Source organism: Camponotus vicinus, unplaced genomic scaffold, assembly GCF_025532165.1.
Source record: "Camponotus vicinus isolate PSW18456_S1 unplaced genomic scaffold, iyCamVici1.0 SCAF_8, whole genome shotgun sequence".
Lineage (NCBI taxonomy): Eukaryota > Metazoa > Arthropoda > Insecta > Hymenoptera > Formicidae > Camponotus > Camponotus vicinus.
In genome coordinates, this window is record NW_028141980.1 from 7,699,580 (window position 1) to 7,726,187 (window position 26,608).

Here is a 26,608-nt window from a genome sequence, read left to right on the forward strand (position 1 = left end):
CACCCTATATATTTTTGCACATTCTTGTAGCTTATCTCGAGAGCTTTCCAAAACACTATAATTAAGTACCTTTTCGTTAAGTACTTTTTAAGTTATGAGGCTTGAAATAATTTCTTAATTTTACATAAACCGTAAAATATCTAATAAAATACTCATTTTTCGAATGTCTTATCTTAATACTTTTATGTACAAAATAATGAGAAGAATCAATTGATGTACACTTTCATGTATAAGAAAAAACATAGTTGTTTTTAAGAGAAAATATGGAATTGTTAATTGCAAATTACATATTTTTTCTTCAAAACAACTATGTGTTTTCTTTACACCAATTGATTCCTCTCATTATTTTGTACGTAAAAGTATTAAGGTAAGATATTCGAAAAATGAATATTTTATTAGATATTTTACGATTTATGTAAAATTAAGAAATTATTTCAAGCCTCATAACTTAAAAAGTACTTAACGAAATGGTACTTAATTATAGTGTTTTGGAAAGCTCTCGAGATAAGCTACAAGAATGTGCAAAAATATATAGGGTGTTCCATTTAAAAAAATTGAAGTGACCTTCACGTGACCTTCAAATGACTCTTCAAGGTCAAACCAATGGTAGCATCTTATGGCCCCCTCGAAACCAAACAACTTTTGTCTGAAACATTTTTCTCTCCCGGGCTTGGTTTTCGAGATATTCGACTGGATGGATTAAAATGGGCCACCCTGTATATATATATATATATATATATATATATATATATATATATATATCGCATTCCACGGGAATGATATCCCGTCTTCAACTCTCATCTTAATCTATAAACTTTTTTCTAGCAAGAAAATTATGCTGCGAAAATTATCGATAACGAGCGATGAAAACAACTGGGCGAGGATCGGTCGTAGCACAGTCGACTTTGAATTGAACAATTAAGAGTTAATAAAGCTCTCGGCTCATTCTCGCATTAATATACACATATGTGTGCTCGATACGGACGGGGAGAGAGAGAGAGAGAGAGAGAGAAATTTACTTCGCTCGAGTCGGATTCGAACGTGCGTTTAAAACGCGTGTATGTACTTTATGCAAAATAGACCCGACGCGAGAGAATTTTATCTACATAGGCAATGGCCTCTCAATGGCCGTGTGCTTCCTCTTCTTGTGCCCCGCTGTTAAAGTAGGCTCGTCGCTCGAGGAACCATATGATCGAGTCGAAGGCATCGTTCCCAGTTAATTTAACCCGACGTTGAAGATTGACAACGCGTGCCGTAGGATCGCGGAGAGGAAAATTCGATTCCTCGCTCTTGGATCGCCGTCCCTGAGCAATCAATATGGCCTCCAGCCATCGCTCGCCAGCGCGGCCATCTTTCTCTCTCTCTCGCTCCACCGCGAGGAACTCGAGCGCGGTTGGGCCGCGCCGGGATCGTCATCGTCGATTCGATTAGTCGGTTCGGGGGTCCTCGATTCATCGGAGGAACGTTCAGGAAGAGCCCGGGAGCGACGAGACGCGCGCGCGCGCGACAGGTCTTCGTTCCTTCAGTTCGCATCAGTGGGAGCGAGAGAGAGAAGGAGCAGCGTCCCGCCATCGGTGGCGGAGGATCGACGAGTTCTCCTCGTTGCCGATGCACGCGTCGTCAGGGTGAAGTCAGGAAACGAGGTGTCGCGAGCCTCCCCCGGGAAAGGTACCTGCAAGTGAGAGAGAATATTACAAGGATACTCGAGGATGTAGAGGGTACCTGTACCTACCGGTAATCGAGGGGTCAGGATGAGGTACGTCTGTGGGTGTCCGCGTCGTTGCTCGTCAAAGCCTCGGCGAAGCTGTCGTTTGTAGCAGGTATGGCCGACGTCGCGCCCGAGGGCGACAGCGGGCTCGTCGTCGCGACGACCGAGGGTTGCCGAGCGCTGCCGGTAACGCAGACTGGCGGCGAGGATGGCGCGACCGCCACCGACAACGGGGTTGTCGACAACAAGGTCAGCATCCACGAGATCCTCGAGGGCATGACGAATGAGTTTAACAAGGGCGTGAGTCCTGCAAAGCATAAGGATGATGATAAAGCGGGGGTGGAAGAGGTGGTGGTAACGCCAGCTTCGCCGTCACCATCGAGGGTCGTCGACGAGGTGTCCAAAGGAGAGGAGCGCGATAGCACTCCTGAGAAAGAGGTTGTCGCAAGCTCTGAGGACGTAGCGGTCCCTCAGATCGCACCGGAGGAGAATCACAGGAGCGAGGATGAAGCCTCGACGACGACAAACAGGCAGGAGAACGTTAAGAAGGATAACGGGATACCTAGGATTGTTCTGACATTTAGGACTATTGATGAGAATACGGATCACGGCAAGAAGACCAAGATATCCAGTTGCTCTTCTAATCTCACTCTAGTCCCAGATGAGTTAGCCAATTGCGATCAGATTGGCGGTGTCTCTGTGAAAATAGAGAACTCGGATGAGAATTCTGATATGGTGGAAGAATCCCAAGCGGAAGAATCCCAAGCGGAGGAATCCCTGACGGAGGAAACGAAGAAAGAAGAATCTATAAAGATTGCAGAGCCAAAAACTGTAGATGAAGATAAAGCGAAAGGTGCAGAAGAGAAACAAAGTAGTGATACACAGCCTTCTGTTCAAAATAAGCCTGAAGAGACTGTAGAGAATAATGTTGAAGTTAATAATGTTGAGGCAAAGCTTGTAGAAGATACTGAGCAGCAAGAAACAACAACAGCGCCAGTTACTAGGAAGAGAAGAATTGGAAGACCTAGATTACGAGCACTTAGGTTTTTTTTATTTGTCATTTATTAAATATTTACATGTGCAATATTTATATTATAAAATCGTTCTCGTTTCCAGCGAGTCAGTTCCTCAGGACGAGGAACCACCGGGTCCCAAGCGTTCAGCTAGGAGACTTTGCAAGGAATCTTTGAAGAGTACCGTTTTGGAGAGTGCCATGGCACGTAAAGAGAAGTCCAACTACACAGAGGAACATTTGCAGTTTAAAAAGAGGAAGTACAGCAAACCAGGTCGGCCCAAGAAGTTAGTTTCAGGCAAAGATCAGATAAAACAGACGCAAGCAAAGTCCTCTGATGTTCGTCAAGAAGCGGAGACATCGCTATTGTCCGATGGTAACATTAGCACGTCTGACAACTCGATGCTAGAATCCTCACGTAATGCTATACTATCGGAGAATATGAACGACAGCGTCGTGGAGGACACGCAGTCACTCTCATCCGACTTTGACGGAATGCCGAAATTATCGCCGATGACGAGGAGCTCGGAGTCACAGGTCAAACTCGGTAACTCTATCGGCAGTCCTGTCAGCGATGATGTACCTTTGGCGGATATTCAGAAGCCTTTCCTGAAACCGGCCACTGCTAGTCGACCCAAGAGGGAGAGAGGGCGTCCTCGCGGAAGCACTCAAGCCGCGCGAAAAATAGCGAAGGCGGATCCGTATGAAGGTAATATGGTGTATATATGTGTAACGATATTTTTCTGTTATATAACTGTTTTTAATTAAAATTAATAAATTACTTTGCAGACGGTTCTCCAACCGTTGCGGAAGCGGGGAAAAATAATGATTATCCTGAAGGTAAGGTAACAGTCTAAAAAATAAAATTTTATGGATAATGTAGGGCAAATAAAAGTAAATTTAAATTAAAATATTTTTGCTAAAAAATTTTATAGCAAAAATATTATTTTACATTTTTTGCTCCTATTCTCTCGGATTAAAAAATAACATGTTGGTAATATTTATGAGTTTTTTATAACGCAACTAAATTTCTTTAAATATGGCAAATGTGTATATGTGTGTTGAATATAAAATTAGTTCTCTCTCTATAAAAAGAAATTAACATACATGTGTGTGTGTGTGTTATTTATTATATATATATATATATATATATATATATATAATAAATAACACACATATATAAAAATAAAAATTATAGTTAAAAACATGTTTATTTTACGGAATATTATTATTGATTAAATTTATATATATATATATATATATATATATATATATATATATATATATATAAATTTAATAAATAATAATATTCCGTAAAATAAACATGTTTTTAACTATAATTTTTATTTTTAATAAATTATAAATTTTTTCCGCCTCCTATATTCCTTTTTGTTTTATTATCAAATGGTTCTATTAATAGTAACTATTTATTAACTATTTATCAACTATTTATTAACTATTTATTATCAATTGTTTTATTATATCTTCACTATCAATTTTATTATTGTTATTATCATTATTACATAATACACATTTAAAAATATTAAATGGCACTTTAGGCAAATATATTTTAACTGTCTTGTACTTATCACTTTTGCTTCTTTTTTTCAAAATTTATTGTATAAAAAAAACGTAAACAACTTCAAGTTTTTGTATAAATATATCACTATGTCTAAAGCATTGTGCATGTGAATGTATCTACGAACTTAGAAACATTATTAATGTGTTATCTTTTTATAATTAAATAGTTATATTTTTATATATTGAGAGTGTTTTATTTAAACTTTAATATAGAAATCCCAGCTAAACGAACTCGTCGGAGTATGATACCGAGTCCGAGTCCCGCGGAAGGACAAGCTTCGAAGCCGGAGTCTACGGCGATTATGAGTGAGGTGAGTATCCATATTTTTCGCATTCATATTTTTCATTAATATAAAAATAAAAAGATTCTTATTATCTTTTCTATTTTAGACGTATGTGCAATCCATGCTATGCTTGTGCCAAGTACGATCTCAGTTGTACGTGACGATAACCGGTTCCGGGGCACCGCTGTACTGCACCGCTATAGATTCGATCGACAATCGGATAGTGGGATGCTGCAACGAAGTGGACAGCAACGACGTGGCGATGCGGCGACCAAGCACCCGTGTACCTTTTATCATTCTCTGTCGTATGCATAAGGAACGGCTGCTGCGTCACAACTGCTGCCCTTCCTGCGGCCTGTTTTGTTCGCAAGGCAGATTTGTGCAGTGCACCAATGGCCATCAGTATCACCGCGAATGTGAAATCTATCCGAACAAGAAGGGCGTGTGTCCGCACTGCGGCAGCGAAACTGCTGCTTACGATGTGCTGGTGACGATGAATGGCATGCGACGACCGGTTTATATACCCACGCGTAAAAAATTTTCTAAATTGCCTTCAGCGAAGATGAGCTTACCTGGTAAAGGTGATAACACAAAATTGGCCGAACGTCCGCCTAGTCCATTAATTAAACCAGATATCATCAAAATACCTGAACCGTCGATTAATACTGAGAGACCAGAGCGTTATACTATTATGAGTCTTTACACGTCCGTGAAAAATGGAGATCTGGAAAAATTGGTCAATGTACTAGGTGAGTGAAATCCTGATTAAAAAACGGTTTTTTTTACTTTAATTAAATTTATGAAATAAAATTTTTTGGAAATTGAAGAATCTATTCTTTTTTTTTCATTTAAAAAATTTTCTTTAAATACACAAAATACTTTTTTAAAATTTTCATATTTATGTATTTAAAATAAGCTAGATATATAATTTTTCAATCTAGATTTTATGCAAATATTGGAAATATCTATATATTTTGATAGCATAAACATTATATTGGTGTAATATACGAATTTGCAATTCCTAGCATGTGGTTACAATGCAAATCACACATTCCGGGATTACGCCCATCGAACTGGTCTACACATAGCAGCGGATAAAGGTCATCTGTCATGTGTGCACGTTTTGGTTCAAGCGGGTGCTCAAGTAGATGTAATGGATAGGAATCAATTGACGCCATTGATGTTAGCTGCGAGTAAGGGTAATGCCGCTGTGGTAAAGTATTTAGTTAGGACAGGCGCCGACGTGACATTGAAGGGCGAGGATGGCATGACCGCTTTGCACATGGCAGCCAAGTCTGGTCATCTAGAAGTATGCAAGATCATTCTGACCGAATGTAAAGTACCAAGAACATTAGTAGGTAATGCCAAGCTCATATCTAGATAGAAAATCTTTTTTTTATAAAAAGTATTTTTTTTCTTTTGAAAATACTTGTGTAAATAAAATTTTAACGTATTGATAAATCACTTTTAAATATATATGATACATGGAAATGTTGTGGACTTTAGAGAAATAAAAATTCATGTCTAAACAAAATTTATATAAATTTAAATAAATAAAATAAATGCTTTATATTTAGAATTTTTATTTGCAGACTCTGTAGACGATGGCGGCTGGACGAGTTTAATTTGGGCATGCGAATTTTGCCATGCGGATGTAGCGCGTTATTTATTAGATAAAAAGTGCGATCCACTTATTCGAGACGCCGAGCAGAACATAGCGTTGCACTGGAGCGCATATAGTGGCAGTCCTGAGATCACAGAGATGCTTCTTAATGAAGGATGTGATGTGAATGCTGTCAATGTTCACGGTGATACTCCCTTGTACGTTTTGCATTTTTTTTTTTTTAAATTGTGCTGCTCCTAATTATATTAAACGAGCAGAAAAGGCAGAAACATTAGTTAAAACGAGAGATAATTGTTTTATAAATAAATTGAACGAATTTTGTGAGAGATGATTCTTTTTAATTATAAAATAATTTTCTTTTCTCTTAGACACATAGCAGCTAGACAAGATCAATATGCAGTCAGTGTTCTACTATTAGCACGTGGTGCTAAAATAGGGGAAGTGAATGCTGCCGGCGAGACCGCGGTAAATTGTTGCACCACGGATGGAGATACTATGGCTGCTCTGAGGTTAAATGCAAAGGTCAATGAACTTTCTGAACATATGTGGGAGAAAACAGTTAAAATATTGACCAAGTAAGATTAAAAGAAATATTGTTATCTGTAAGAATAAAATAAATGAATATATAATTTTATCTTTTATGATAAATTGCTCTTAATTGATTTTTATTAGTTTAATATAGTTACGCATATATTAAGATTTTATTATATTATACTTTTGTAAAAAGTATTGCTTCTATTAATTTAAGTTTATAATTTATAATTTATTGCATTATATATATGTATACTGAATAAAGCTTGTATGCCTGATTCTTTATTAATTATTTTACTATTTTCATTCTTTTTACAGTGACATTTCACGGGGAAAGGAAACAAATCCTATACAATGCGTTAATGGATACGATTCCGAAGATAAACCAACAGATTTTCTTTATGTAACAGAAAATTGCTTCACTAGTAACATTAATGTAGATCGTACGATAACGTCATTACAGTCTTGTCGCTGTGAGGATAATTGTAGTTCTGAAAAGTGTTTGTGTGGAAATATAAGTTTGCGATGTTGGTACAATGAAGAGGGGAAGCTTATACCTGAGTTTAATTATGCAGGTACCTATTTATATTATGATTTTTAAGAACAAAGAATGTTTTAAAATAATTTGTATATAATAATCCAACCAATCTGGTAATAATTTATAAAAGTTTTTAAAATTAAAACATTAACAAATATATATATTCTCGTTATAGATCCACCAATGTTGTTCGAATGTAACCCAGCTTGTGACTGTAACCGTATTACATGTAACAATCGAGTAATTCAGCACGGATTGACGCAGAGGTTCCAATTGTTTCGTACAAAGGGCAAAGGTTGGGGACTCCGAACTCTCCGACATATTCCTAAAGGCACTTATGTCTGCGAATATGTGGGCGAGATAATCTCCGATTCCGAAGCTGATCATCGGGAGGATGATTCCTACTTATTTGATTTGGATAATAGAGTACGTTGTATTCTTTTTTTTATGACTTTAGCTTGGAAATGAGGAAATTAATTTGCAAATATTTTTGTTATACCCGTTTTTTCTCTTAATATTATTTTATAAATTTTATATAATATTTTTATATGGATATCTTTATGTAGATATATAATTAGACATAATTATAGATGCAAAAAAACTTTCTTGATTACTATTCGAGATTTTAGACATGTTTTCCTGATAATTTTTTTTCACTTATAAACTTAGTTATTTATATTTACAATCTTTTTCTTTACGCTGTTATTTTACTTTTACGCAGCGTGTTAAGTATTTTATTCTGGATTATAAATCGAAGAATTTTACTTTACGTGCACAGGATGGAGAAACGTATTGTATAGATGCGAGACGTTATGGAAATATTGCTCGGTTCATCAATCATTCATGCGCGCCAAATTTATTACCGGTACGAGTATTCGTCGAACATCAGGACTTGCATTTCCCGAGGATAGCGTTCTTTGCCAATCGCGACATTGAAGCGGATGAAGAGCTCGGGTATGTTAAAAAACCGCTCAGGTCACTGAGACACAGGAAGTTATTGAAATACATTTCTAAACATATCTAACAAAACACATTATTACACGTATATATACATATATATATATATATATATACATATATACACACACATACATAGACACTTGAATTTTTATTAATAAATCATTTAGCGTTTGTTTTTCGTTCTAAGGCACGTAATTATAATTTTTTTTACCTCTGTTACTCTATTCTATTTTATCTTTGAATTCTTTTGTATAGTGACTAAATATATGATTCGACAGCACAAGACAATTCTCTTTAATAAATGTAGAAATGCGTAAATTGTTTATTAAATAAAGATACTTGATAATATATTGTTCCAGTAATCCTTATACAATCTTCTAATTTGTGCAGATTACATTTCTCATTTAATTCTTTTATATTATTGATTAGTTCTTCACAGATAAAGATAAAATAGTTACAAAAATTATACCATTTTATTTTTTTCGAAAATTTTTAAATCTAAAATATATAATTATCTTTTATATTAGAGATTTAATGCAATTCCTAAGGGACACCATGCAATTATTATACATATTTAATATCAATGTACGATGTATTATAAGGTGGCGGTATTTTTAAATTCTAAAAGCATTCATATATCGATTACACTCTTTATTTTTAACGTTTTTTTTCTAACTAACTTCGTATGAGAAATGAATACGGATATGTTTGCCCGTAGCTTTGATTATGGCGAGAAATTCTGGATAATAAAGTGCAAGTCCTTCACGTGTACCTGCGGAGCCGAAAACTGCCGTTATTCCGAGAAGACTATACAAGTTACGCTGGATAACTATCGGAGAAAGATACAGCAGGAGGAAATATTGGCAGCTCAAACGTCATCGTAACCATAATGCGATTTAGTTTAATTTCTTAGGTATCCGCGATTTTTCGCAAATACGACAACGACGTCGTATAATCGTCCACGCATTAATTTTCCGCATTTCGATCTGTCGCGAAATCGGTTACTGCGATGCGCGCGGAATTGTAAAAGTACAAATGAAAAACGGTGGTGGGATGATAAGATTTGATTAGGTTCTTTCTCAACGTATACTTATACTAAATTCTGCTCTTTGATTTTGCAATCAAAGTTTTTTAAAAGGATCGCATTCGAGATCATGTCACTTTTTGAATACCGAACGTTCGTCTGTATAAATAAAATTAGACGATAAAATAAAATAGACGACCGGTCTATCAAGTGATTTTGTTATATCTTTTTTAAATACTGATAAATTTCGAGAATATGTAATTTGAGGAAAAGCACTTGAATTATACACAGTTGTGATTTTTAAAAATATATTTGATTAAGTTCTTTCTTGACATATACTAAATAGCAATACCTAAATACTAATACGATTTGATTTTGCAATCAAAGTTTTAAAAGAATCGCATTCGAGATCGTGTTACTTTTTGAATACCGAACGTTTATCTATATAAACGAAATTGACGACCGGTCTATCAAGTATTTTTGTTACATCTTTTTTAAATACTCATAAATTTCAAGAATATGTAATTTGAGGAAAAGCATTTGAACTGTACGCAGTTGCGATTTTTAAAAATATATAAGTATTAAAGAGAATAAATATTAGTCAAAAGATACGACGTGTATGATTAACATTTATGCGATTCTTGCAAAGAATTATATTTTTAGGAATCAATGTTTGCTTTAAACCTTCCTTAACAGACCGGTTTAATAACAATTTATATGAATCACTTTTGATTTGATTCGAAAGACTTACTCGGATATAATAATTTTATACTTTCCACAAAATATTTTTCTCACATTTTCTCCTATTTTTTTCGAATCAAATCTAAAGAGAATTCAATATCATTGCTCGTCCATATTTTTTCTCAGGCTTGCTTGTACTTGTTTCCTATTTTTATCGATCTTCGTGAGAATGCAATGACTACGAGAAAATGAATGCCACATCAATTTTTTTTTTTTTTTAGTGAGATAACGATAGCATAATATATATATTATATATATATTGACGATTAGTTTATGTGTGTCAGCTGCGAAGATATGTATGTTAAAGATGTTATAGTCCTATTTGGACTGATTATTTAATTATGAGATGAATATTTGAAGCTATTGTCGCTTTGAAGTGAATCGAAATCGGGATAATTGCAGCGTTCGTGTGTTCCTTACTATAGAAACTATGTATTAAATATTCCAATTAGCCGCTCACATCTCAAAGAAGAGCGTTTAATGTTGGATTCACTACAAGCGATGTAATACATAAGAATACACTTTTTTTTGTACAAACGATTAACTTTTTGTATAATAAAAGTTATAGTCCTTTTTAATATGCATGAGTTTTATATTATTCCTTATAATTATTCGTATACCAGAATAATCTAATCAACATAAAAAACAACAAAAGAAAAAAGAAAAACAAAAGGGGGTGAAAAAGAGAATAAATCTTGAATTTTTTCATTTTCTTAATAAATATTTTAAATAAAAAAAAACATTGACGTATAATTTAAGAAGTGACATTAAAAGTATTTCTCTTGTTTTTTTACTAAAACGTATATACAAAATTTTAATTTAATAAACAAATATTTGTATATTTTTAGGTATTTGTAAATTTTTTAAATTATTTATAACTATGGAAATATACAAATATAGCATAAACTATATATTTGAAAATATAATATATGTAATTTGAAAATATAATTTCAAATGTAACATGTCTTATTCTTTTATTATCTCATTTTTGTATCATTCTTTAACTGTATAAATAAATATTGAGTATGCTAATGTTATGTTAAAAAAAAGTTAAAATTCATATATTCAAGATTGATATTCCTATAAATTTCTATGAATTTCGTTTCATTAATTTTGGTTCGATTACTTTTATTAAATCATAAAAATTTAAAAATTAAAAATACTTTTGTTACATCGAATCTTCCGAAAAAATATGTTTACCTTTGCTGAATGGTCAACTTTGTCGAGAGGACAAAAACAAAGATACATCCGTCAGCTGATCGTTTTATTAATTGCCCACTTTCCAGCATCAATCAACACTATTGCATATTTACTAAATTGATCGCGATATATTATCATCAGTGAAGAACATTTTTTCGGCGCGAAAATCGAAGCGAGAAAAAGCGCGATTCCCGCCTGAAGTTAGCGTCAATACGCATGCGCGCCTATTGACCAATCAGCGACCGGCGCGCCGCTGGCCACGGAATAGTTATTGCGCAGACGCGACACTTCCCGCCGCGTCATACGTGCGTTACTTCATGTTTTTTAAAAGCGCGATGTTCCGAGATTTTTTCGGTAGCCAAGAATACTAGATCTTTAATTTTTTCTTTTGTCATTACATATATTAATACTGATTAATATGTTTACAAAATATTCACTTACGAATGGCAAAAGAAATTTATATGTATTGAACGGTGCGCTTGCGCAGTGATTAATACGCAACGGCGACGTGCTGACTGATTGGCCAATAAGCACACTCGATTCGAAATTCAAGTAGAAGTCAGTGTAATGATAGGTCCATATTCCTCTTTTATCGATAAAAGTGCCTCTAAAAGTGGCTTATAAGCCTTCTAATGGCTATAAGCCTTTTAGAGGCACTTTTATCGATAAAAGAGGATTCAGAATATGGACCATAGAGTTTGGAGACGTGACGCCGTCGTGTACAATTATCGCAGGTTTTTTTAGTTAATTTGACACGAGCATCCGTTTTTTATTATAATTGACGTGATTTGCATACGTTTTAATGATTTATTTATTTTAACTTTTCCCGTTGCTCACTCGTTTCTCGCTGGGAGAATTATCGATCGCCAACGATAGCACACAATGACGCAGTCAATTTAGTGCGTAAGCAATAGTGTTGTTTACGGTGCTAAAAGCAATTATCGACGGGCTTTGTATGATGGCCAAATGACGTATTTCTGCTTTTCACGGCTGGATTGATTAGAAAGTAAGTGAACGCGTTCTCTCGGAAGACTTCATATACGAGTTGTCATGACAATATTCCATTTCGCTCGACTTGCTATTGCGACGTTCCTTTGCTTTTTGGAAGCAACCCTATGAGACACAATATTCCTAGAATATTGTATAAATATTATTAACACTTAATAATATTTATACAATATTTTTGTCATATTCAATTTTTAATCATCGACCGACATTTATATAAAATTCGATAATACTTTGGATGAAATTTATTATATATTTATTGCTCTAAGAGCGATTAATGACATCATTGGTCAATCACAGTTATTCCATTCTTCTGAGGAATGGATTGGTCAGCTTTTAAGTTTGACGTAATATCGGGCGAGCGCACAAAAAGATTGTAAATTTAGCTGTATTTATAAATTTAATGGAAATAAAAATTTTTTTATTTACACGTGAAGTTACATGTAAATTAAGCGCTTTAAAATCTATATCTCTTTAAATTTTTTACGCTTTTATAAATTTAAAATAAAAAATTTATTGCTTTTATTAATATTTTAATAAAAAATATTACCAAAGTAAATTTTTTATTTAATTTTATCTTGTTTTAGCATTAAAAGTAACGGGAAAAGTAACGAATCGTTACTCTCTAAAAGTGAATCAGTGTATTATCACTGTAATCAGTGCTGTATTTATAACTACTTGTAATCAGTGAGTATTTACTGTTTTTCAGTGATAATACACTGATTCAGTCTAGTGAAAGTAGTATATTACTACTTTCACTAGAGTGAATCAGTGTATTATCACTGAAAAACAGTAAATATTCACTGATTACAAGCAGTTATAAGTATAGCACTGATTACAGTGATAATACACTGATTCACTTTTAGAGAGTACTTTTGAAGTAATGGTAACTAGTTACTTTTAAAAATAAGTAACTAATAACGATAACGAGTTACTTTTTTTACTCGGTACCGAGTAACGGTAACTAGTTATTTTTAAAAAGTAACTTTCCCATCCCTGATTCTAGGAAATATTGTGTGCTTATAGGTAAGTAAAATGAATAACATAGGTCTACAAGGTTTTGTTGTTGGGCAGCTGGGGGTCATTTCCAAAGTAATTTTCTGCGTAGAATCCGAATCCGAGGTCAGAATTGGCCCATCACGTCAGGATTTTGAGATATTTGAGGTTATATACTCGAAAAATGGCTTTTTGGGCTACTTTTGAGGTTATGTACAGGACGCACAAAATTTTTTAGCTCTTTTCTTCTAATTGCATCATTTAGTACTACTCTTTCCCTTCAAAATGAGCTGTCGAATGGTCATCTACGATTTTTCCTTGCAAAGTTACGGCCATTTTAAGATGACATGATGAATTCCAAACCCTGCGCCGTTATAGCCCAACAACCTCATGAGCATTCACATTAAACCTGTAAACTTTGAACTATAAACCCGAAAACCTGGACTGAAAACTGTATATATGGATTTGATGGAGAATCTGAAATCAACTTTTGAAAATTCAAGATGGTGGATCCAATATGGTGGACAAAAATTTTAATTTCGTTTAAATTTGAACTGAGAACTGAAAACATGGATTTTTGAGGTCGCTGATCTGGAATCTTTCAGATTCTCCATCAAACCCATATATACAGTTTTCAGTCCAGGTTTTCGGGTTTATAGTTCAAAGTTTACAGGTTTAATGTGAATGCTCATGAGGTTGTTGGGCTATAACGGCGCAGGGTTTGGAATTCATCATGTCATCTTAAAATGGCCGTAACTTTGCAAGGAAAAATCGTAGATGACCATTCGACAGCTCATTTTGAAGGGAAAGAGTAGTACTAAATGATGCAATTAGAAGAAAAGAGCTAAAAAATTTTGTGCGTCCTGTACATAACCTCAAAAGTAGCCCAAAAAGCCATTTTTCGAGTATATAACCTCAAATATCTCAAAATCCTGACGTGATGGGCCAATTCTGACCTCGGATTCGGATTCTACGCAGAAAATTACTTCGGAAATGACTCCCAGCTGCCCAACAACAATCATGACCCCATTTTTTGTAGACCTGTGTAATTTTCCAACAATATTTAACTCCGAATTAGAACTAAATATATGAAATCTGAAATAAATATATGAAATATGCATTTCGTGATGTCAAAAGACATTCAAGACGTAGCGTTCTGGCGGAAAAGATCGCGCGGAGTATCGCGCTTTCGAAAAGAGTGAAGTAGGGAACGTATTGCGCGGCGGGAAGCGGCGCGCCTGCGCAGAAACCGGTCCGCGGGCAACGGCGCGCCGACCGCTGATTGGTCGGCGCATGCGCGCTGAAATTCAAGCGGGAGTCGCAGTTAGTGTAGCGATCGTGGAGCGCGCTTGAAGGCGCGACGCCGTGTAGCCGCGTAGAATTATCGTAGGTATCTTTTTTTTTTCACCTGACGCGCGAGCCCGCGTTCGTTCTTTATAGTTTCAATGCGACGACCGCGACGTGTTCGTGATTATTTGCACGCGCCTTAGAGCCCCGCTCGTTTCGTTTTCCCGTTCTCGTGGCGCGCGCTTATTTCTCCGCCGGTCTTCGCGCCGAGAAAGTGCCGATTGCCGACGATGACATGTCGCGACGCGGTCGATTCAGTGAGTATGCAATAGTGTTAATTATGATACCGAAGGCGATCATCAATGGGCGATTAGTATGACGACCAGCTGACGGATGTACCTCTGTTCTACCTCCTCACGGCGTCGGCGGGGTTGACGATTGAGCGGAAAGTGGAAGGTAAATAAATGCGATCTTTCGAAAGGTTGATACATTTTATTTCGCATTTCTATAATATCAATATAATATCAATATAATATCAATATTTCAATTAATATAATATCAATATATAATATTATATAATATAATATATAATATAATATAATATCAATATTTCAAGTAATATAATATTATATTAATATAATATAATATCAATATAATATCAATATTTTAATTAAATGTACGATTTGTAATACATATTAAAATAATTTATACAATTTTACTTCGAGAACTCATTATCACTGCGATTTAAGCAAGTCCCAGTTTTTCGATTAATTACACTTTTTTGCTTTAGAAATTATTGATGATTCATCCTGTTTTATCTGGATCTTTTAAATATTATACAATCACACAGTAATTTAATATCCTTTTTATTGAGGATACTGCGGTATATTTGCTGCTGGAGAAGTCCAATTTTTTCATTCGATCGTATCTTGCCAATTGCTCTTCCTTCTCGGAAAGTTTGTTAATTACTGAGATGAGTATTAGACAAAAACGAAACTCTTTCGACCGGACAATGTTGCCTGGGAAAAAGAAAATTGGTAGCTTTTGTCGAGTGTACAACTCACGATGAGCTTTGGCGAGAGTTGATTTCGAGATTTCATACGGGAACACGGCAGGGAAACTTTCGTCGAAACACGAGTGAAATCTCATAACTTATAAGCTATTGCATTGGGGAAATAAAAGAAAGGATTAGTTCGACCTTTTGCAAAATGATACATTACAAAGAAGATATTTTATGAGCACTTTACTTGTATAAAAAATTTTGTATTAAGTTATTCTGATTATTAATTATTAATTTCTCATGTTTATGAAAAAATTGAATGCATAAGAATAAGTGTTTGCTTTAGTTTATATAAATTTCTCTCAGTAAATATTTTATATTTTATGTTATATTTTACGATAAATATGTGTAATTCAGCTAATATTTACCAAATTTATTGTGACGTAATAAATGCGAACGATATATCTCGTTATAGAATTGCGATCTAGACGTTTAGTTAATTATACGAACCACAATTAACATATTTTGATTAATTAATTATTGTTCGCGCTCAAATGATTCTCCATATTATAATATTCGGTTGAAATTTTTGCCTATTATTCGTGACGAATTTATTTCGTCGTTTCTCATTATTGGTTTAATTAATTTAGAGTCTGTTAAAGTGATTTCTTATTTTTATAGATTCTATTCATTTATAAGCGAGATATTAGCTAAAAATTTTAAAAGTATTTTTGTTTATTTATCAGAATATTTTTCACAAAACGAAAGAGTTTATATAGACAATCGTCGTAAAATTTATAGTTACAATAACATTAATGCAACTACGTTAATATCTGTATAAAAAGATGCTAACGTATCAATTAAAATTATTTAATCAAATAGTTGATAAAGAATTTGGCTAGATTATAAAATATGTGAGATTAATTTTTAATCTTGTATAATTATTTGAACAATTTTTTTCTCTCTTTCTCTCTTTCTCTTAAAAAAACTTTAGAATTTTGAAGATTAAGAATTAAACATTTTTTAAAGTTTATTATTTTTTATTGAATTTTTTATTAAAAAATTTAATTTTAATTTTTAGATGTTTTCACAATTGATTATTCAAGTATTTATTATATTTGAATATATGATATGATACATGTTTACATAAAATTTTATCTAACATTCTCTTTCACAATATCCGATGATATCCGATTTTTACGTTTAAAAAATAACAACAGAATATAACAAAATTGCGATAGATATGTGTAACATCAAAAACCAATTTTAATATGAATATTTCTAAAGTCGTATTCAGTATCGGCTGTAAAATATTGAAAATTCAAATACTGAACGACAATAATATCTGTGAAAAATACGTGTTGATGTAAAAACTCATCACAGCAGAATGAATACGTTTCAAATTTCCAAAGACACGACATTGACTTATTTGCGAATATTTTTATTAAAGATCCGTTATTTCGAAGATGGGCATATTCTATAGATATTGTAAATTCAAATGTCGATTGTTTTTCACGGCAGATTTCTTACTTTACTCATATTGAAATAATTAAAATATTTTAATCCAAAAAATATCGCATCGCTTGTTATCGACAAATAAATAATTGTTACATATTATAGTTATATTAATAAATTTATATACCATAAATCTTACTAATTTCTGTTGAAAATATTTTTGTTTTTATCTTTCTATTTATTTCTTTAAAAATGCGAGAAAGAATTAAAATGAAAAGAAAAAATCTGCAATTTTAATATGCCATATGCAAGCTTGTTGTTCTATTAACTGTTGTTTACAAAAAAATAGGTCTTCCGACATCTGGCGATTATCCGCGATTACGTCCTTCGGTTCGTTACATGGTTTCATCGAGTCACTCACGCATCGAGAGAATCGGACTGTTGGTTTTCAATGCAGACATGTCATTACTACTCTCTTTGTTCGATCCGTCACATCGAAATACGAGTAGCACTGTCACATGATATTTACGGGAAAAGTTCGATGGCCCATGAATTCGAAATTTTTTTAAAGTTCACGCAAAAAATATACAGAATGTAAGATAAAAAAATATAGGACATTTAAAACGTCCAAATATTTTTTATTTATATGACACGTAAATATTATAAAACAATTAGATATTATTAACTCAAAATTATTATTCGGAATATAATTTAAATCATTAATTCATAAACATATTTTATATTAAATACATGGAATTGCTAAACAGATTTCGAATATTTTATATATACATATGTATCATTTAATAAGATTATATGTATCCTTTATTTTATTTTAAACAATAAACATCTCGAATCAAATATGATCTAATAAATAGATAGCATTTTTTCTGTACGAAATTAGAAGTGATAAAAAGGAAATATATAGCGTAAATATTTAATAAATATATTGAGTATTTTTATGATCATGGCATAAATACGCATTTATAAAAATATTTTTTATAATTGCGTATTCACTATCGCGAAGAATGAATTTTCGTGTTTATCTCTACCTCGTTTGTTAAAGCTTTAGAATACGCGCGATTATATCCAGTGAATCGAGTGTGCATGCGTGCACGCGAAAATTGTAATCATTGTCTTAACGAGGTGTGTTATCACCCATACACACAACACACCTCGACTTCTAATATATTATACTAATAGACATTGCATTTTTTAATAGGTAAAATAAACTCTCTAATAATTGTAATTTTTATTAAAAAATTTTATTTCTGGCAAATTGATATTTTCAATAATTTCAATTTGATTTGACTACAAAATTAAAGAAAATATGTAATATGTGTATAATGTTTCTCTTATCTTTCCTGATACTTTTTAAATTATTTTGCATAATTAGATATCTGAATTTTTGGAGAAAAAACGCTCGAGAAATATATATAAAAATGTATGAATATATAAGATTGAAGTAAAATTAAATTTACAAGATATAATTTTATATTGTTAAGTTATATTTATATATATATATACAGGGTGAGCCATTTTAATTACGCACGCAATTATTTCGGAAACAAAGCATTTTAGAGAAAAATGTTTCAGACAAAAGTTTTATGGTTTCGAGGGGGCCATAAGATGATATCATTGGTTTGACCTTGAAGAGTTATTTGAAGGTCACATGAAAGTCACCTTCAATTTATTAAATGGAACCTACTATTTGTCATTGCATATTCTTGTAGCTTATCTCGAGAGCTTTCCAAAACACTATAATTAAGTACCTTTTCGTTAAGTACTTTTTGAGTTATGAGGCTTGAAATAATTTCTTAATTTTACATAAACCGTAAAATATCTTGTAAAATATTCATTTTTCGATTATCTTACCTTAATACTTTTACGTACAAAATAATGAGAGGAATCAATTGGTGTAAAGAAAACACATAGTTGTTTTGAAGAAAAAATATATAATTTGCAATTAACAATTCCATATTTTTTCTTAAATACAACTATGTGTTTTCTTTACACCAATTGATTCCTCTCATTATTTTGTACATAAAAGTGTTAAGATAAGATAATCGAAAAATGAATATTTTACAAGATATTTTACGGTTTATGTAAAATTAAGAAATTATTTCAAGCCTCATAACTCAAAAAGTACTTAACGAAAAGGTACTTAATTATAGTGTTTTGGAAAGCTCTCGAGATAAGCTACAAGAGTGTGCAAAAATATATAGGGTGTTCCATTTAAAAAAATTGAAGTGACCTTCACGTGACCTTCAAATGACTTCAGTGTCAAACAAATGATACCATCTTATGGCCCCCTCGAAACCATAAAACTTTTGTCTGAAACATTTTTCTCTAAAATGCTTTGTTTCCGAAATAATTGCGTGCGTTAATTAAAATGGCTCACCCTGTATATATCAATCATGTCAGAAATTTGTATATTATTATATAATAGTATTATATTATGCATGAAATCTCCTGAGGCCACCGCTTACTACTTTATTAATTTTTTTTTACGAAATCTTCTTATAAAATTGAAAGTGAATATTTCCTTAGGAGCATAAATTTAAAAAATAAAAAAGATTTTGAGTAAAAGTTTCAAAACATGTTAAAAATTTACTATTCAATACTTAACTTCTTTCAACTTCAGCTTAGTCAGAAAATTTTTTACTTTTTTGTTCACGTTTTTAAAAGTTCCTAAGTTTCATTAAGAATACGGCATTAAAGCCTAGAGCCGTTTTCCTGATTTGAATCTTTACTTTCTACTCTTTCGATGTGCGCGTATACAATTTCTCTTGATCACCAGTACGGTTCTAAAAGCGTACGCAGATCTTTACATCCAACAGATCGAGATTTCATCGTCGATTCAGTGTCCACCGGATGATCGTATCTGAACGCGCGAGCAAGGAAACCTTAAATCACGCGATAGCGACAATTTGTGGGGTACGTCATGGATACGACCGGAATAGATTATTCTTGTGGTCTCGATGAGGTTTAAGAACCCTCCTTCAAAGGGAGAACGTGATATTTTATATAAGGTACAAAATCTTAAAATATGGACGTCGATTTACATTGTCATTATATTTAATTAAAAATTGAATATAATAGAAGTTAGAATCCAAAATTTTAACATTAAATGCGCGAAAATACAGTATAATATTTTCTCAACCTTTTTCATTAGATAATTAAATCATAAGTATTATAATTATAATTATAATCGATTACAATATATCATACTTTTAAGGATCATTATATATCTTTTATATGAGAAGCGATAATTAATTTCAAGATGCTCTACGTGAGATCTTATTATTTTTGTCAACGTCTTCAACTATATGGAATATTAACTTGTCTTTAGAAATTAAATTAATATTAATATATAAATTATAAATTAATATTATTAGATATTAAATTAATATTAATATTATAATTAAATTAATATTAATATTAATACTTCCTTCCCGTTTAAAAATTGCGTTGTTTCGCAGATGGATGCTAATACATCGTAAGTAGAAATATATTTGTAATATTTATTTATATTAATAACATTGTTTTCATGCCGCGGGAAAATAAAAATCGGAAATGCAATTTCTATTAAGTTGTAAAAGTCACAGAGACACATGAAAATGTGGCTCGACGTAGATAACATAATGCATACTTGTGCATATTTGTGTAAGATTCGTATTCACAATCAAAACGCTTCAGTTGACACGTGCATTCTTGTTAAGTGACATGGATTAAAATGCATTGTGATGGCTCGTCTCGCGATTTTTGCATATCTTTCCCTGATTTGCGTCGATGTTGCCTTTTCGATATATACGTAGCATATATACGACGCCTTATACATACATATATATGTATGCAGCGCTGTGGTTTTTCACGAGAGGCTGACCCATCCTGCTTTTTTCTATTTTCCCGGTCTTTCCCGGTCGCTTTAGATAGAACATAGTCTGCATACGCATATCGCGTGCGCAAAGGCGACAGTGACGCATCATCGCTCATCGGATAGACTTCTGTAAAGATAGTGTTCCATTTTCAAAATTTTGATATAATTCATAGAATGTCAAATAAAAAGTTCTAGATTTTATAATATGTTTTTGACAGAATTTTACGATCAAATATAATATATATATATATATATATATATATATATATATATATACAGTTGTTTAAAAAAAAAAAAATATGTAATTGTTAATTGTAAATTACATATTTTTTCTTCGAAACAATTATGTGTTTTCTTTACATTAATTGATTCCTCTCATTATTTTGTACATAAAAGTATTAAGGTAAGATAATCAAAAATGAATATTTTACTAGATATTTTATGGTTTATGTAAAATTAAAATATTATTTTAATTCATAACTTGAAAAGTACTCAATGAAAAAATACTTTATTATAGTGTTTTGGAAAGCTCTCGAGATGAGCTGCAAGAATATGCAATAAAAAGTAGGCGGTTCCATTTAAAAAATTAAAGGTGACCTTCACGTGACCTTCAAGTAACTATTCAAGGTCAAATTAATAACACCATCTTATGTCCCCCTTGAAACCATACAACTTTTGTCTGAAACATTTTTGCTGAAAATGCTTCATTGAAGAATTATCGAGGTGCGTTTTTTAAAATGGGACACCTTGTATATATATATATATATATATATATATATATATATATATATATATTATATATATATTATATATGTTATATATGTTAGTTTTGGATAGTTGTTATATAAAAGTTGGTAATAATTTTTTGAAGTTGAAGGCTAAAATATTTCTATAATAAATGATCTCATAACTATTATGTTAATTCATCATCAATATTCAATTAATTATTTCCACACAAATTAATAATTATGTTTGAAGATCTTGAATAGGTTTCGAATTATTTTTTAGAAAATTTTAAGCTTTACTTTCTCTCATTCTATAAATAATTTAATAAAATCTGAAATAAGTCGAAAAATTAATTTCTCACAAGGTCATCTATATTCGTACGTATCAGCAATTACATAATTATTTTCTCGTACTTTAACTTTGCGTTATTGACAGAAAAAGAGGTAGAATACCGTTCTTTGGCATTTACCTATGTTTGCTTAACAAGGCGGTAGCAAGGAACTTCGTAAAGGCAGGAATGCCACATTGACGCGTACGGTTATAGGCCCAACGTACATCGCGATCAATCCTTTGATGTAGGGAACTACGCTTTACGTGGCAGTGAAATTAGCGAATGTAGGCAACTGGATTTACGAGCAGCTGTGGTTCGAAATATTCTCTGTTCGCTGCTGCCGCCAATTTATCGATCAAATCATCCTTTATCGATGGCTATTGATGCTTGGATGACACGAGCAAGCAAGATGCTGTATTTAATTACATATAAATTAAGTTTCCTTCATATTTACTCATATACTGGATATTTCGCTCTAATTCTGTTAATAACATCCTTAAAAATGTATAAAAGTTTAATTGTTATTCCATATTTCCACTACTTTATACTATATAGTAAGCAAAATTTTAAATGTATGCATATTTTATATTATTATATTTCCATTATTGTTATTTAATTTATAATTATCTATATTTATATAAATATATATATATATATATTTCTAAATTAAACAATAATAATAGAATATAATAAATAAAATATGTGTAATTAATTAATTATACATACATACATATTAATTAATTATATAATACATTTAATATGTCTCTTTTCAATTTGTTTATATTAATTGAATATCAAACACCGATTAAACATGATTAAATGTAGAGCGTTTTTAGAATAAAAAATTCTCTGAGGTAATTATTTCAATAATGGTAAACCTAAATATCCTCATAAATAGATATTATCTATTTTTTTATATATCTCCTCTTATACTATAAAGAGAGCGCAATTATTGACTTTGCCAACTTTTCTAGCAGACAGTCGATTGACAAGACTTCGTTTGAAAAAGTTCCACGGAGATAATTAAGAATTATGCTTTGCTTCTCGTTAAAAGTTAGATATAGAGGGAAATTCTGGAGGCGCGCGTGACGCTATATTTGTCTCGATATTGACACATAGATATTTACGAGCGTGTGCGCACGAGAGGAAGGAACTTGCCCTGAAGGGCTTAACCCTAAATCAGGTTTCCAGACAATCATAATGGATTTACTCGGAGGATTCTGCGACGCTGGAATACTAATTGGTGCCTCGGTTGCTCTGTCTCAAGTAGCACTCTGAGTTTGGAAACATTTCGAAAACTGCGATGCAACGCAGGGGACGGATCTAATGATTCTGGAAATCGACATTGAATCACGCATAACAGCGTTGCATACATCATACGCTTCATTGCTTATGAATAATACATTATTCGACAAATTTATTTATATTATATGCTTCCAACGTGTCGCGAATAAGAGCTGAATATAAAGGGTGTTCCATTTTAACTTTGCTATCGAAATATTTCGTAAAGTCTAAAAGATACGAAAAAATGTTTCAAACAAAAAATAAAATATCTAGTAAATTATTCAGATTTCGATTATCTTACCTTAATACTTTTATGTACAAAATAATGAGAGGAATCAATTGGTGTAAAGAAAAAACATAGTTGTTTTTAAGAAAAAATATGTAATTTGCAATTAATAATTACATATTTTTTTTTTAAAAACAACTATGTTTTTTCTTTACACCAATTGATTCCTTTCATTATTTTGTACATAAAAGTATTAAGGTAAGATAATCGAAAAATGAATATTTTATAAGATATTTTACGGTTTATGTAAAATTAAGAAATGATTTCAAGCCTCATAACTCGGAAAGTACTTAATGAAAACTAACTTAATTATAGTGTTTTGGAAAGCTCTCGAGATAAGCTACAAGAATATGTAATAAAAAATAGGCGGTTCCATTTAAAAAATTAAGTTGACCTTCAAATAACCACTAAATTCGATCTCTAGGTCAAAGTCAAAGTCACCATCAGATGTCCCCCTCGAAATCCTACAACTTTTGTTTGAAATATTTTTTTCGTATCTTTTAGACTTTACGAGATATTTCGATGGTAAAGTTAAAATGGAACACCCTGTATACAGGGTACATTTTGATATTGGCAAAGAAAAAGAGATTGACATTTTTATGTTAACACCTTCGAGTATATATTTGCAATTCGCCCCTGTTGCATCTGACTCGGTCTCACGCTGTTGCTCTCTTATATGCAAAACGAGTGCGCAAGGTAGATCCGATCTGCATCATGAAGCAATATCTGTTCAGATTACCATGATATTTTTCCGGCCGTTATAAATGAAAAAGCATCGCTTTGAAATTTTTATCCCTGTTATCAGTGCTTTTTTATATGCTTGACTTTAATAGAGCAAAGCGTATCAGAATTTCAGTCAAAATTTATGAAGCGATACATTTTCTAAAAAATTGTTTAAATATTTAATATAAAATATTTCTCAACAAATCTTTTAGTTAAAATATTTTCTCAAGGTATATAAATTTGGACTCATATGGGGATAAGGGAGAGAAAGACTGTTTTTTGCTTCGTGAAATAATGTTTATATGCATTATCGATTATATTTCAAAAAAACTTGGCTGTTCCAAAATCTTTGTTGAGGAAAAATTGATTTCGATTCGATCGTTTTGCGGCAGAACGTACAGTATGCGAGTTCAAAACTATGCCCGTATTCGTGCCACGTCACTAGCAACGACAGCTTTGATAAAAATCGGAAACGAAATTCGCGTCAAAAGTGCGACATTCAAGCTTTTATTTCGTGCTCGTTGCCGTGGGGAATGGCGCGAGAATGAAATTGCGAGGGAGCGAGAGAGCTTTCTCTGTAGGGAACACGGCCCCCCGATATATGTTTAATGAAATAGCTCAAATAAAATATCTGGGAAAACAAAAATATCGCCCCGAGGTGGCGATAAGCTCGATCGTATCAGCATCCACGTTTGTCTATTCGCTGCCGCTGGCGGATCGGTGCGAATTTTAACCGAATTTCGTTATAAAACAAAGCAGCTATCAATATGTCAATTTGTATGGAATCATAATTTTGCGAGCGATCGATACGAGCCGTATCTGTCAAGAATGAAAACGCAAATGAGAGAAAACAGTTAGAGGCTACAAGAACAAAACGCAATGTATTTATTTGAAAATGCAATCTTGAATACAAATCCAGAAAATAAATGCAGGACAATCGATAGATGATATAAAATGTACTAGTATTCATTTTGTTTTGGTTGAATAAATTAGGGGTGGCTGGAAGGAGATATTTTATCCTTTTGGCTCTTCACCTAACGTGATTGTCATCATGAAATTTTCTGTAAATAATTACCAGTTATCTCAATCAATATTAGTACAATAATTATAAATAAAATATAGCAATTGTAATTTCACATCAAAGTGTATGTGATTATTATTTTATTTTATATTTCTTTTATTCTATATATTTATAGAATTAAATATATTTTTATTCTATATTTTTGTGTCCTCTCTGTCTCTTTCTCTCTTTGTCTCTCTCGTAACAAAGCGTTTCAAAATTATAAGAAAATAGAGTTACGCCATTGTATTTCACGCTCTTTCGACACTAGAATACCTAGACCTCCGCGTTTCCCTCTGGCATCAGAGGATTAACCCGTTATCTCCCTTGGGTCGATTTTCCTGTCAGCAGCATTTGTTATGATCGAATTACGTTAGAGGAAAAAAGTTTTGAAGCAATCAATCGTCATGTCAAAACATGGTCGGCAAGAATTTTGAGATAGAACCAAAGAGACTGTGTCCATGATACAATTATAGACTTGAAAAAATCCGATCAATTTTTCTCTACGTAAAATCTTTCCACTTTCTCGGTTTTATATTTTGCCTTTCTCTATTTTCTCTCTCTCAAATATTTTTTCAATATTTTAAATTCTTTGTAAATTTATATAGACGCAGATAAATGGTATGTTCAATCGTAATTAACCCTAATCCCAGAGATTTCAACCCTATAGCTTACGCGATGACGCACGAACGGTCGTCGCGATAATACCCCGTGGAAATGCATCCTTGTTCACGCGAGAATAATGTTTCGCGAGGTGCGCCAGGTGTCCATGCCCGTGGGAGAACCTGTGGCACAGACTGTGGAAGGCTCGGTCGACCAAACCGAGAGGTAAGGACGAGGGTAAAGGGAGCACATAAGCGAGGTGGCTGGCTCGATGATGCAGCCTAGGCGGCGGAGAGACCATAAGACAGGAAAAGGGAGAGAGGGGGAGAGAGCAGGGGTGGCTATATATAGCAACGCGCCCCGGGCATCGATCGTCGGACCTGGGAGTCCGGATTCGGCACTCGCTCAGCCTCGGCACCTCATCCCGCGATCCGTGCGAGAGCACTTCCGGTGTTCCGCATTCACGCGTTCTCGCGAGATTTAAAAGATCAGCACGTAGCTTTACGAGGCAGCATTAATTTCTTTCTTTATTTAGCTTTATTCATTTATTTATTTTACATGTATAATTTTATATTATATAAAACTTACTTCTCTCTCTTTCAATCTTTTTTTTTTTTTTCGATAGTATAAATGAAAAGTATTTTTTAATTGCAAAACCTGTTCTTTAGGAGAATTATTTTTTTTATAAATCCGAAATTATAAAAAAATTAGAATTATTGGTAAAATAGCATTGGAAAAATAATTAAAAATATATTAAAAATATATTTAATTT

The 26,608-nt window shown here is 32.7% G+C and overlaps 2 protein-coding genes across 12 annotated transcripts in view; both read left to right on the forward strand.

Annotated features, from left to right (window-relative positions):
- The first annotated feature begins 892 nt into the window (after window positions 1-892).
- G9a (histone-lysine N-methyltransferase G9a) lies at window positions 893-10,581 on the forward strand. Its single transcript, XM_083105934.1, has 12 exons — window positions 893-2,751; window positions 2,825-3,429; window positions 3,510-3,560; window positions 4,515-4,612; window positions 4,692-5,334; window positions 5,611-5,943; window positions 6,178-6,406; window positions 6,578-6,784; window positions 7,059-7,315; window positions 7,454-7,704; window positions 8,057-8,232; window positions 8,957-10,581. Exons 1-12 carry the CDS (start codon window positions 1,823-1,825, stop codon window positions 9,120-9,122), a joined length of 3,945 nt encoding a protein of 1,314 aa, XP_082962060.1. The 5' UTR covers window positions 893-1,822; the 3' UTR covers window positions 9,123-10,581.
- A 4,001-nt stretch (window positions 10,582-14,582) lies between these two features.
- The window catches only part of Cac (calcium voltage-gated channel subunit cacophony), a 176,519-nt gene continuing 164,493 nt past the window's right edge, over window positions 14,583-26,608 (forward strand). For 4 of the 11 annotated variants that reach the window (XR_014440210.1, XM_083107199.1, XM_083107197.1 and 1 more), the window contains exon 1: window positions 14,584-14,947. The gene's annotated coding sequence lies outside the window, so the exon portion shown is untranslated. Of the gene's footprint in view, window positions 14,948-26,608 lie in introns of all 11 variants that reach the window. The other 7 variants (XM_083107194.1, XM_083107198.1, XM_083107209.1 and 4 more) reach the window with 3 other exon arrangements.